This window comes from Numenius arquata, chromosome 11, assembly GCF_964106895.1.
Source record: "Numenius arquata chromosome 11, bNumArq3.hap1.1, whole genome shotgun sequence".
Taxonomy (NCBI): Eukaryota; Metazoa; Chordata; class Aves; order Charadriiformes; family Scolopacidae; genus Numenius; species Numenius arquata.
This window is the reverse complement of record NC_133586.1, coordinates 24,323,132-24,336,782: the sequence shown is the minus strand read 5'-3', so window position 1 is coordinate 24,336,782 and position 13,651 is coordinate 24,323,132. Positions and strand designations below refer to the sequence as shown.

Below are 13,651 nucleotides of genomic sequence, written 5' to 3'. Positions count from 1 at the left end.
GAATTTCTTGAGTGAACTTCTATCTTTTACAGAATAAAAGTAGAAGTTGGAGGTTTTTAATGAATCTGAGTGAACTAGTTTTTAAGTAACAGGCTTTCATATCTTGCAAATGAAATAGGAATGCAAATTATAGGAATGCATCACATACAGTCCATCACTGTTTATAACGGATGGCTCTTCCTCCCCTTCCCACCAGGGTATTAACTGTGGTTGGGCTCTCAGTGGCTGAGACACCATGACTCCTTGCATGTATTTTCTAAATAAAATTATATCATCAGTTGGAGAAGTGTAACTGAGTCGGTACTGAGCATGACTTGTTCTTGTTTACACTTTTGTTAGCAATGCTTTAAGTTATCTTTGCTGTTAGACTTCTTTTTTTTATATGGAAAAAGATTTAAAGGACAGTTGACTTGGCCTGAAATAAACTGAAACTCAGCTTACCTTTTTCAAGATTTGTTTAAGTGTACTTTCGTAGTCTCAGGGGAAATAGCTATTCTCTCTACTCCAGAGGTTAATGATGGTTAAAGTGGTGACTGTAGACTTCTGAGCTTTTAGATGCCAAGAACTTGGAGTTTGTCTTGTCTTTTCCTTTTAACTCTCAGCTTGTAATTACCTCTCGTGGTCTTTTTAAAAGTATCAGTTCGTAGTGTTCCATGTAGGATTTGTGTTGTTATTGCTGTTTAAAAAACGTGCAGTTCAATTGGCTTATTTCATCCATCTGAAAACTTTCTTCCTTTAAGATGTCATTAGGTAAAGTAAGGATTTTTCTTTGAAATGGCTGCTTAAATTAAGAAACTGGGTGTTCTCAATTAGAAGAAAAAAAGCTTTGTGCAGAGAAGGAGATAGTCCCGTTACTGGAGAGACAATGGTCAGAAGTTTGTCTTGTTGCAGTGTTCAGTAATAGTGGTCTCTGTGATACAAAGCCATTCACTTTTTGGCTTTATCTCTACTAGAAATTTGCCCTGGTACCTATAGCCAGTAGTTTGTTGTGATCACAGCCTCTGTGCATCTGGCATTGCACCAAAGCGTGAATAGCGTCAGTGAGATTTACATCTGTATCTTGCAAATGCCAGAAGTTACCTAGTTTTGAGCACTCTTCTCTCCATCTAGTATATATGAGGGGTTATGTGAGTTAGCAACTGAGGAGGACAAGAGCTAATTTAGATATAAGCAAAGTCTTTATCTCCATTTCATCTCTGGAAATAATGTGTATACTTTGTCTTAAAAAAAAATCTGTAAGGTGTATTTTCTAGTAAGGCTTAGTACTGATGTCATGAGTCTTTAAGTAAAGACTTCTTCCTTGTATAGAAAAGCTACCCATCTATTGCCGATTTATTTTGAGCTGTGGTAACTGATTTTCCAGTCGCAGTTTGGCAGAAGCGTGCTCAGATGGGGATGTAAATGCTGTCCGGAAGCTGTTGGATGAAGGACGAAGCGTGAATGAACATACTGAAGAAGGGGAGAGTCTCCTTTGCTTGGCCTGTTCAGCAGGATATTATGAGTTGGCACAAGTAAGTAACAAATACAGTCACAACTAAAGCTTTGTGAAGCATTGTCTAATGGGCTGCTTTGGTAGGTAAATATTTTAGCTATTCTGATTATTCTGATTTTTTACAATCTAAATGAAATATCAGTTAATGTATGGTGGGCTTCCAGTTATGACTTGTCTTTTTAATGGAAAATGCTGTCATATATGCCTTTAGGTTTAAGGGACTTGTCTGAGGAATGTATCTTGTGTTTTATGATGTATCTACTTTTCTGACATCGCTTTAGATGCAGTCAAGCTGTTCTGCCAAGCAGATGTTCCAGTAAGATCTAAAATAGCAACAAAAGCAAACACTACAAGTGATTACCTTCTAAAAACTTATGTCTTAGTCACTCAATCCTTTTTTAATCACATCTGTATCAACAGTGCATTAATTTGTGTTAATTTTTGGCTTTTATACTTGTGTATCTAAGGGCAGAATTTGTGCTGCTTTGAAGATGTTTAGGCGATAGTTCTCAGAAAGTGCCTAGCTTGATGTTTTGGTGCCGGGCAAGAGTATGGGGAGAAAACTGTTTCCCTGTAAGCGTGACCCTGTGTGCGCTCTGGTCATTAGTGCAAGTTTACAGTCTCTCTGCTGTCATTCTGTTTATGGAACTGCCCCATGGCTTTTGAAAATGTCAGTATTGCACTGTAATTCGATGATTTTAGCATATATGAGCAAATGTAGAAAGCTAGCGTTTCCTGCAGCAGAGCACAGTTCAGGTAGTAATTATAAATGGTACTGGGGAGTGCCATTGTGCTTCACCAGTGGGGGGTATTACTGCAAGGGGACGTCACGGCTGGCTGGGACATCATTCTCACAAGCCACACTGAACTAAAAGCAAAATGTTGTTGTTACAATTTATTTATTCAAGTGAGCTTTTTTTCCTCTAGGTGCTACTAGCAATGCATGCAAACGTTGAAGATCGAGGAAATAAAGGAGACATAACTCCCTTAATGGCAGCTGCCAGCGGAGGCTACGTAGATATTGTTAAACTTCTCCTTGTTCATTGTGCAGATGTCAACGCACAGTCTTCAACAGGTAACTGGGAAGCAGGGGAACATGAAGAATTAATAAGACTGACACATAAGTCATGCAGCTGTTCTGAAGATCTGTGGGTTTGTCTGATAGTTTTATTCACTAGAAAACATGATAGGAACTATTAAGAATAGGCCAGATACATAGCAGATGTGTTTAGAGTCTTATGAAGCCATTATTAAAGATTGTTTTTAATACAAACTGTAATGGAAAGCACGGTTCCTGTGAAAACCACTGTGGTGTTAGATGACCAGAAAAATACATGGTTTAGTTTTTCTCATCTGTATAATCCAGAATTACCCAGTAAGACCATGGAACACATCTGGTCAAGACCAGTTATTTCAGTCTATGGCTTTTTACCAAAGAGGAGGTACAATTCTTTGAGCACTGAATGTTGTCTACATTGCTGATACTTGATCACAGCTTAACTAACCAAGCTGAGAATATTAACCTGCAGTTGGGGTCTGCTAATATTGAGATAGAATTAAAACTTTGTTCAAATTTTAACAGTTGGGTGTCTGAACTATGAAATGTTCTTTTTACCTTGAGGTTTAGCCATATTAAGCAAAACTTACCTTAAAATTGACTGTAGCATTTAAAGCATAAGCCTTATGTGATTATGTCACTTACAGTACCAGAGTTTTAAATTAGTAATTTATTTTCATCCAGCCAGCAGAGGTTTTCAAGGGATTACAGGATACAGTCTTAGGCAAAAAAACCCCAAACCGTCTCCTCACCGCCCAAACTCTACAGTGAGCGTGAAAATCACTCATTGATCTTTTTGTGTGTGTATTGATCTCTCTGCGTGCTGAAGTAGGAAACATAATAATTGAAGAAAAGCATCCTGATTTGTAATATTGGCTTAGCATTAAAACTCTTTCACATTATATTTTTGTTGGGATTTTATACCCAGCCTGAAATTATTTGCTGTAGAGACATTGCTGCAAGGTAAATGGCTACTGCTAGTGATGTACTTGGTTTTATTCAGAGCTGGTATAACTAATTTCCTTGCCTGTATCAGGAGTGGGTGATGGAAAGGCTTTTCATCTAAACTTCTTCTCTGCAGGGAACACGGCTCTCACTTACGCTTGTGCTGGGGGCTTTGTTGACATAGTGAAGGTGCTATTGAAAGCTGGTGCTAATATAGAAGACCACAATGAAAATGGGCATACCCCCTTAATGGAAGCAGCCAGTGCGGGTCATGTTGAGGTTGCAAGAGTATTGCTGGAATATGGTGCAGGAATCAACACTCACTCCAACGAGTTCAAAGAAAGTGCACTTACGCTTGCATGCTATAAAGGTATTGTCTCTTGCCTTGTTTTGTATTTTTGTTTAAATTTATTTCCTAGGATTTATCTAAGTAAAGCTTCCAGCTGTACTTTTGAATATTTTCTTAAGAGTTTTGGAATACTGGATTTTGTATGCTGCCTTGGAACACTTGAATGATATGTCACTATACAGTTGAATAAGGAACAAGCACAGTCTTTTATAGCTTGAAGTCACAAGGAAAGTTTCCTGTTGTCTAAACTTGAATTAGAGGTCTGTCTTCATCTCATAGTTGGGCAGTATCTTTGGGAAAGACTGTCTAAAGACTGGCTGTCCATTTTGCATTGGTATTTTTTAGAGTATTGTAAAAAGAGCAGGTGTGTGAATTATAACTTGTAAAAATTGTGATAACAAACTATGAACATCTAAATGATTTCATTGTTTACTGTCTGTACCTCTAAAGGTTTACAATATTAAATGATTATTTATTTTGATCTGTTTCATTTGAAGGCCATTTAGATATGGTTCGTTTTTTGCTTGAAGCTGGAGCTGATCAAGAACATAAAACAGATGAGATGCACACGGCGCTGATGGAGGCCTGCATGGTAAATAGTTTTTATTTGTACTGCTCCCTTTTCAATAAGAGGAATAAAAGAGCTGATAAAATAAAGCGAGCCTTTGTTAACAAGCTGTTTTGGGTCTGCAAGTGAGTGTGTATTAGTTTTTATCATAAGAAAGCCTTTACTATAGTTACCACAGGTGGTCAGCTTCTCAGTCAAATTGGTCATAGGGAAAAGTTACTCTAATTTTTGGGAGTGTCATGTGTCGTTTTAAATGCTCCCTATGTGAAATGTAGGGGTAACTCATCTGAAGTGCAGTAAAGCAGTAGGTTGAGCCCAAGTCACTGTTTCTTTGGTTAGTGTAAGAGTCCCCCTCTGTCTTTATAAATGAGGTCTCTTAGAGCATCATGGTGTGAGCCTCCCAGAAGTGCACCGAGCTGGATGAATAGTACATTGCACATGTCCTTTCACCACTGCTGGAAGTGTTTTGCACGTAGAGATGGTTTGCTCTCTTCTATGTTTCTGTAAATGGTGATATGAGGTTTTTCTTTTGAAAATAAAACGATTGGTCAAAAGTAGTTTAGTTATTAGTTCTTGGGAAACTTGTATAATTTCAAAGTAGCCATTGAGGAAAAACTTCCCTTTCCAACAGCTTCATCTTTGTGCTATTGTGTCAAAGTGTATTTGCAACCAGTTTTGTCCATGCTTTAGGTGACCTTTTATGTGTTCTTCAAGCTGGAGATCTTCTTGGAAGAAAGAACAGGGACCTTGTTTTCATAGGAAGCACAGTGAACGGAGGAAAACTTAATTTGGTCCCAGTAGTCTCCTATCCTTAGAAGACAGTCTGCAGTGTTCCTCCAGTCTTCTGAGTGCTGGAGGATCAAGTATTCTTTTAGTGCAGTTGGGAGGTGGTGATGCAAGTGATCAAGGTCAGATTATAATGTCTCAAGCTGTGTTGAAGTCTTCCGATAGTGAGATGGTAATAGTATCTTTGAATAGTCTTCCCTGCAGGAGAGCCCAGTGCCAATAAGGAATTCAGAAGGACACAGTTGCAGTGAGTGTGTGCTGTCAGCTAAAGGAGATTGCAGCGTGACTGCAAACTGTGTGTCTTAATCAGCCCACTGTTCTGTTTGGGTTTAGTATTTTTTTTCTTTTTTTTTTTTTTTTTCTTTCATGGTGGTAAAGTCTGAGCACTGGGTTGACTTGGACGCTGTGAAATGTCTCACTTGGCGAAAATAAGTGTGGGTTGCCTGCACATTTTTAGCTCTTGGAAGTTTCAGATTAGTTTGCATTACAGAGTATGTATTGACCTTTAAAAGTAACAGAGAGGAGATTAATCCTATGACGTTGTACCTCCAAGTCGAATGGTGGAATTTAATCCTTGTTATCTTTCGGCTGTACCCTTGCAGAAGGGAACCATTCCAACAAATTTTTGTGACTTTTCACAGTCTTCACTGTTTTCCAACTAATGAACGCTGCAAATACAGGAAGCTGAGATGTCTGGTCTCTGATCACCAATTATTTTGTAAGTGTCTGAGTTTTAGTATGTTTTGGTCAAGATGGAGTGCCACACCTAGGATAATGCCTTTAGTTAGATGAAGCGGTTGGCTTTTAGCCAGCGTCTCTGAGAACAACAGTCTGTGTTTAATTTCCAGAACTGATTGCTCTCAATCTCAGGTTGGTTACTACCTGCTTCATGGTCAGTTTAAGACAAGTGTTGACAGGAGTTGCGTGTTTGATATCCCTCTTGCCCCCTCTTCTGTAGCTCTGTGTTAACTGTTTGAGTTACTGGCTGACAATTCTGGTGAAATCAGAATGGGGAACTGGTAGTTTGTTTGAAGTTGCCATTCCTAATACATAAGAAGTTCTTTAACTTTGGGAATTAGTGGAATTCTTAGCTATATAACTTCATAAATCACTGCTAGGTATCAGTGCCCTAGCCGGGACAGCTCTGGCTTCATCCTTGGGCAGAGGTCTTCAATGTCTTTTGTTTTTCCCCTTTAGTATTGCCCGATTTTATTTAGATTTCCTTTCCGGGACATAAAAACATCTGCTATTTGCCACCGAAATTCACCCTTTTTATGTCTTTCTCAGGAAGAAGTATTCTTCTAGTTCTCTTGCAAAATCTGTAAATGGGTGTTGGGGCTAGTTTAACTGTCACATCCCAGGAGAACCACTGTGTCAGGCAAAAGGGCTCTAAATCGTCAAAGCTGGCTGAGAGTTAACTCCTTCTGGAAGAACCCCAAGTTTCTTTGGATGGCAAATGGTGTGACAAAGGGGATGCCCCTGATACCTATGCACCTGCTATATGCAAGGCAGCAAGTAGTTTTCTCTCCACTTAGAGATACGAAGAGCATGTTTTCATTCAAGTCTTTTACTTGGAGTTCCCTTTCCATCCTTAAGTTATCCTATTATTTGTGTATGCTGAAGAAAAGTCTAGTATGAAATGTCCTCTGATTAGACCCTTGGACCTTCTATGTCTCACTGAGCATTCTTTGTGTGGCTCAAACCCTTCCTCTGTTGTTAGGTGTAGTTTGTAATCTGATTCAGTTTTCCAAGATCCCTTCTCCAAATTGTGCCGCGTATTTGGGTCCCATTTTCTTAAGTTATGTGGGAGGGAGAAACCATGCACATGTTTCTTCTTTCCTAATACCAAAACTTCTCTGTGTTTTCCCCTTTTCAGAGGTGTTGTGGCTCTCTACAAACCACACCTTAGGTGAAACATGGTGAGCTTGTTTTGGCTGGCATAGAGTTAATTTTCTTCACAGTAGCTAGTATGGGACTGTGTTTTGGATTTGTGCTGGAAACAGGGTTGATAATTCAGGGATGTTTTTGTTACTGCTGAGCAGCACTTGCACAGCGTCAAGGCCTTTTCTGCTCCTCACCCCACCAGTGATGGGCTAGGGGTGCAACTGGCCAAAGGGATATTCCGGGCCTTGTAACGCCATGCTCAGTATAGAAAGCTGGAGGAAGGAGGAGGGGGGGAGGGAATGGCTGGCAATGGGAAGTAGTGAATGAATTTTGTTTTGCTTTGCTTGTGTGTGTGGCTTTTGCTCTACCTATTAAGCAGGCTTTATCTCAACCTGGGAGTTTTCTCGCTTTTACCCTTCAGATTCTCTCTCTCCTCCCACTGGGGGGGAGTGAGTGAGCAGCTGATGTTGATTGGTTGCCGGCTGTGGTTAAACTAGACACATGGATTTTTGGTACTTTGTCTGTTTCAAGTAACTTTGAGGAGTTTTGAAATAGTTTCTTGAGAAGTTAACAGCTGCATTTATATGCTTTGGTTGGTAAGGGCTCAGACTGCTGTGGCAATCTTAATTCTCTTCCCTCTGTGGCAAAGATTGCTTCACCCCAAGGCACTCTGCAGTCTCCTTCAAGATTTGTTCGAGTCTTCTGTCCTCCTGTTATTTACCTCATTGTAACCCACTTCAGTTTCTCGGTAGGTATCTGTCCCAGGGTCTAGAAACTGCCCAGTTGGAGCTTTTTTGTCTGTAGAAGCCTTGAATCAACTTCAAAGAAAAAGAAAATGTTTTTTCCAATGCTTGTTTTTGGGTTTAGTGGATTTATTCCTTATGGTACCTGTTTTCTATCTCTATTACTTTTGTTTCTCAGGTATTTTGCTGGATAATTAAGAAAGTCTTATCCTGTAACTCTTTCCCTACTGCCTGTATAAAGAAGAAAAAAAAAAAAACCACCCAAACAAATATCATATATCTAATTTTTTTCCTCATGCATTTAAGCCGAACTTAAATGTCAGTTTAATCAAAGTATTGCAATAACTATGTCATAAATAGAACCATCATAAGTAAAAAGACACGGTGTTTTTAGGATCATTTTCAGACCTAGTGTGATAGTGATTGCAACTACAGTGTCATGTGACTTCAACTGTTTCTGATTTTTGCATTCACCTTTGTTTTGTAGGATGGGCACGTGGAAGTGGCACGCTTGCTTTTAGACAGTGGTGCTCAGGTGAACATGCCTGCAGATTCATTTGAATCTCCACTCACTCTGGCTGCTTGTGGTGGACACGTGGAGTTAGCAGCTCTTCTGATTGAAAGGGGAGCTAACCTGGAGGAAGTTAATGATGAAGGTTACACTCCTCTAATGGAAGCTGCCCGGGAAGGCCATGAAGAGATGGTAGCCTTGCTGCTGGCACAAGGTGAGATCACTGTCTTTTCTTCAGCCTTCCTTATGAAGGATGCAGTGTTGACCATTTGCCATTAGTATTCTGTGCCAGTTCCTCTGATGTAGCATGTGGCTGTTGCTGCTCATTGCTGTAATTACAGAGCAAAGCTAAAACGCCCAGACTGTGGAGGGGATGTGCATTCACCTCTCTGCCCTGTGGCTGCTCAGTTAAAGTAACAGCTGTTTTGTTTCCTAGGGGCAAATATAAATGCACAGACAGAAGAAACGCAGGAAACGGCTCTTACTCTGGCATGTTGTGGAGGGTTCTCTGAAGTAGCTGACTTCCTTATTAAGGCAGGAGCTGATATAGAACTTGGTTGCTCAACACCTTTGATGGAAGCTGCTCAAGAGGGTCATCTTGAATTGGTGAAATACTTGCTGGCGGCAGGTATGTGTACAGTGCAAATGATCTAGCCCACAGATGTTATAGACTCAATGCTCTATATGATTTAGAAGATACCTGGGCTTGATGGTGGCAGTGTTGTAACAAGAAACTATATTCTCAGACACCTTAGCAAGAAGAAAAAAAGTTTTAAGTTACACCTTATTATTGTTTGATACTGTTAACAGAGGAAAGTGTCTTATGGAGAACTGGATTCTGTTGCATGTGTAAAAACCATCAATTTAGGAACATTGTTTCCAGCTAACTGCATTTAGGACAAAATGTTAATACAGATAATGCTTGTTTTAACATGCTACTCCTGCTTTGGCTGAGCCTGGTTATCTGCAGTCAGCCTCCCCAGTACTTTAGGAATTGTAACCTGGGAAATAGTGCAGGCCAGGTTCTGCAATGTGCTGAATTTCTGTGATGAATGAGTTTTACTACTGTGTTGTACAGGAAATATTGAATCTTGCTGGAGTTGGGGGAAATGACACTTCAAACTTCATCTGTTAGTTTAAAGTTGGTAGAGACCAAAGTGTAGTAATACGGTATAAAATAATAAATAAATTAAAGGGACCTCCATTTCAGAAATCTTCCTTATAATGGGAGGTGATTCTTTTCTAAGAATAAGCATAAAATTGTCTGGATTTGTAATTCTAGAAAGTAATGCTCCCTGCTTGTTGAGGGACAGTAACAACTGTGTCTCTCTGTGCAGTAATAGCAGCATATGACACCCGTTACCAGCTCACTTGGAACACTGCTTGCACTTCACTTCTGATAATGTAGAAAGTTAATTGAAAGTTAATTGAGGAGCCTTGTTTTGGCATCAGGGAGTACCTAAATATATCTCACACCTTGAAAATAAGAAAATGGCTAATCACATTGGCAGATTTTTTGAAGAATAATGCATTACATAGCAAGAAACATGCAGAGTTTTCATGTAGGTGGCATAGATGAAGCTAGTCAAATTATTTCAACAAAATAGTTTTAAAGCAAATTATTTTTAAGACCATGGAAGAAATGAAATTTGTAGAAGTGTATGGTCTTTTTATTGAATTAGTATTAATCCTACATACGTTCTGTCTGATTTTCGTTGGCATGCAGCTCCCTGTCAAATGGATAGTCTAGACGACTGCCCAGGTTCACTTTTCTTTGTCGTAACAAAAGAAATCTTCGTTACTGTAGAGGGAATTTAGGAGTAATTGAGTGGATATGTTTAAATGCTTAGACTGCCAGTCATGTTTTTTCCAACCCTTGGCTTATCCCCTCTCCTCAGATTGTTTTTACTATGAGAGCCATTTTTACTGTGAGAGCAATGCCCTTGGGCTGTGGAAGCTGTTGGTCAGTAGGATGTAGCTTTTGTCACCGATTTTTGTGTTTATCTGATATGAAATAGTTGATAAGGAGATGTCCAATAAGAAGAAACTAATGTTGTGTTTCTAGGAGCTAACGTTCATGCTACCACAGCGACAGGAGATACAGCTTTGACCTATGCCTGTGAAAATGGACATACTGATGTTGCAGATGTGTTGCTTCAAGCTGGTGCTGATTTGGTAAGAATTCTGCATCTTGTGGAGAAAGTTCTTTGGTTACAAACTCTATGCCAAAGCTTATGCACTTATAGAGCAGGAGACGATTCTAGCAATTGAATTTCATATATGGGTGTGAAAAGAGGCATGAAAGAAACTCTTTTAAAAGCCTGCATATTCTATTTGATCTAAAAAATTAAAAATTCTTATTGGGTAATCTTTCATTTTTTAAGTGAAAAGTTTTAGCTAAACTTACACTTGTGAAAGTTGATTATCTTCGTTTCAGTATAATCCATAAGTTTAATTGCTTAGCAGGATATATTTCTGCATTGTGTTTATTCATTATGCTACTTTATTATTCCCAAACTCTTGTGGATGAGAGTTTACCTGCTCTGCTGCTCTGAATTTAAAATGTTTTAGTACCAGGAACTACTACTTCTCGTTTTTAGTGTTCGTTTCTGAATGCTGCAGGTCTCTTAAAACTACAACAAAAAAAACCCCAAACTAAGCAATGCCTTTTAAATGACTGGCATAATACAATTTTTTTTCTTTGTTCTAGAACTCTTTTCTTTCATGTAACTCTTGTTTTTAGCATATTGTTTCACAGTGTTTATTTTCTGTAATGCATTTAATCCTAACTAGGTTGTTTATGTATTTGTCTTGGCTTTCTCATATTATGTAGCGAGAGACCTAAAACTGCCTTTTCGTCAGCTACAGGAATATAATGTTTGTTTGTCTTTTAAGCAGGAAAAAGCAATTGATATGTTAATCTTCTAAAAGAGTTTAGGAGCCTTATGTCTAATAGTGCATAAGCAGGGAAGATTATTCTTTTGGTTGCCTTTTTGTACTTTCTCCTGCTATTCTCCTTTCTTTTTCCACACTCTCTGGTTTTGTGGGGTTTTGGTTGGATATTTTAGGCTTTTTTGTTCCTTTTAACAATAAGAATGCCCGAACAGTTTATCATTGAACCTCATAAATCAACATCCTAATGAAGTTACTTAAATTTCAGTCTTAAATCAAGTATTTTTTTTAAGTTTATATTTACAAATATAAATAACGCTGTAATTGTGAATTAATAATACTTCTACTCTCCTTTGTGAATATACTTTTTTCACATTATTAATTCTTCTCCAGTAAAGTTCTGCTTCATATGTTCCTACCAGAGAGGAAGATCATGTTAATAGCGGGGGGGTGTGTCTGTGGGTTCTTTGCCCCACCTGCTGCACTTTGTGCAAGTCAGCATTGGGTACCAAACATCAGCCACTTTAGTAGAGGCAAGGTGGGGTTTTGGGGTTTTACTGGGTATTTTAAAAAATATTTAAGTACTTTGTTATAAAAAGGCGTAATCCATGACATATCTCAGTAAGGAGCAAAGCCTGACAAAAAAATACAAATTTCTATGCATGAACTTTTAGAAACAGGCAAGGGTTGCTAATTAAATGTCACTTAAAATTAATAGAGTTGTGTAATATTTTTTTTTCCTTTCATCACTAAGGTGAGCAGTGCTTGTGGCCTTTAGCATCTAGTTCTTATCAGTATTGCTGAGAAAAATCTCACGCCTTTCTAAAGTGAAGTTTAATTTTACTGCATTTTCTTGTACTGCCAGTCAAAATGGGGAGCTGTCAAGAAAAAATGTAGTAAGGAAGCAAAGGAGAATTGCATATGAAAGGGAGACCTGCCCTATAAATCTACCAGTTTTGAATTCTGATTGTAAGTAAATGGGGGAATGCCCGCAAAGCTGCGGCGATGCTGATGGCAGGTGCCTCGGGTTTGGAGCCGTTCACTTTCAAACCTCTGTGCTGCTTTCCTTTATTAGAAGTTGTAAGCTGTTTTAAATAAATTTGTTATCTTTGTTCTGAGGAAGGTTTCTGAAGCTAGAGTACGAAAAAGCTTCTTTGGCAGTATTAGGGAAGATTATTCTTCTAGATTTCAATTTTCCTTAATAATTTAAATGAGGTTAGATGATTTTATCAAGTTGTCCCGGGAAGTCTGTGGTGGAGCAGGGAATTGAATGTAGATCTCGACTTAGACCTCTGGTTGGTGTGTCTTCATTTGTCTAGTTAATTTTGCTCTCCTTCTGGTGTTCAGAAAGTACATCTCCAGTTCCTTTTCCTTCTTTCCTTTTTCATCCTGCAACTTCAGTCTTTCCTGGGATTGCTTTCACTGATGTTTCATTGTTTTCCAGAAACCTTCTTTATACCTGAGGTTTATATCGCAGTCACTGAGGAGCTGGACATACAACATCTTACCCTGTTGTGGAGTGGTCCTTTTTGAGGAAAATACCAGTTATGTCTTAAACAGTACTATAAGATAGGGCTGAGGGCCATTCTCTAATCACAAGGACAAATGGCGCCCACTGAAGGCCCCCAGGCTGTGTCGTGATGGCCAGGCAGGCTGCTGAGCCCAGGACTGTGTCTCTGTGTCTGTAGGACACAGCTCACCAGCGTGGTGTTTGCATGTGGCAGTACTGGGAGCGTCCATTGAACACCCCTGGGTTGTGAGATGAGGTCTTGAAGGGGTTCTTGAGGGGGTGAAGCCTCTGAGACAAGTGGAGACTAACTTGATGGTACATTTTCCGTGCTGCCTGTTGGGAACAGTCCCTTCTCCCTACAGCTCTTGACAGGGCCAGCGCAAAGGAACAAGCAGTGACAATGACCAGTGATCTCATGCCTAAGCTTGTCTCCTGGCCCTGTTTTATTTACCCGTAGAGATGTAGCCACTACTGGATTATTGGTGTCACCTTATTGTTTCATGAGCCACCTGCATATTCTGTTTCATTCCAGACCAGGAACACAAAGACTATAGTTTTTGAGGATTTTTCTTACCCCTGTTTCTAGTTTGAGAAAATAAAATTGATCTTTCTTCCCCAAATGCTCTTGAGTTAAAGGAACAATGAACACTGGCTGTCAAGTTTTGTGGTGATCAGTTCTCCCATTTCTTCTCAATTCAGAGACTTTATTCCATGACTTGGAAAGCATATAATCTACTTTAAGACATCAAATCTCTCTTGGCTTCTGTCCTTGTTTCAGCTGGGATAGAGTTAATTTTCTTGCTAGTAGCTGCTGTGTTTTGGGTATGGTGCAAGAATGATGCTGATAATCACAGAATCACAGAATATTTTTGGTTGGATGGGACCTTTGAGATCATGGAGTCCAAACACCACCA

At 39.2% G+C, this 13,651-nt stretch overlaps 1 protein-coding gene across 1 annotated transcript in view; it reads left to right on the top strand.

Annotated features, from left to right (window-relative positions):
• ANKHD1 (ankyrin repeat and KH domain containing 1) overlaps positions 1-13,651 on the top strand; it is a 117,795-nt gene that overhangs the window by 48,852 nt on the left and 55,292 nt on the right. Inside the window, exons 4-10 of the mRNA XM_074155688.1 lie at positions 1,364-1,511; positions 2,420-2,567; positions 3,631-3,864; positions 4,341-4,435; positions 8,312-8,549; positions 8,772-8,963; positions 10,401-10,510. Of these exons, the coding sequence (XP_074011789.1) occupies positions 1,364-1,511; positions 2,420-2,567; positions 3,631-3,864; positions 4,341-4,435; positions 8,312-8,549; positions 8,772-8,963; positions 10,401-10,510 (1,165 nt within the window). The remainder of the gene's footprint in view (positions 1-1,363; positions 1,512-2,419; positions 2,568-3,630; positions 3,865-4,340; positions 4,436-8,311; positions 8,550-8,771; positions 8,964-10,400; positions 10,511-13,651) is intronic.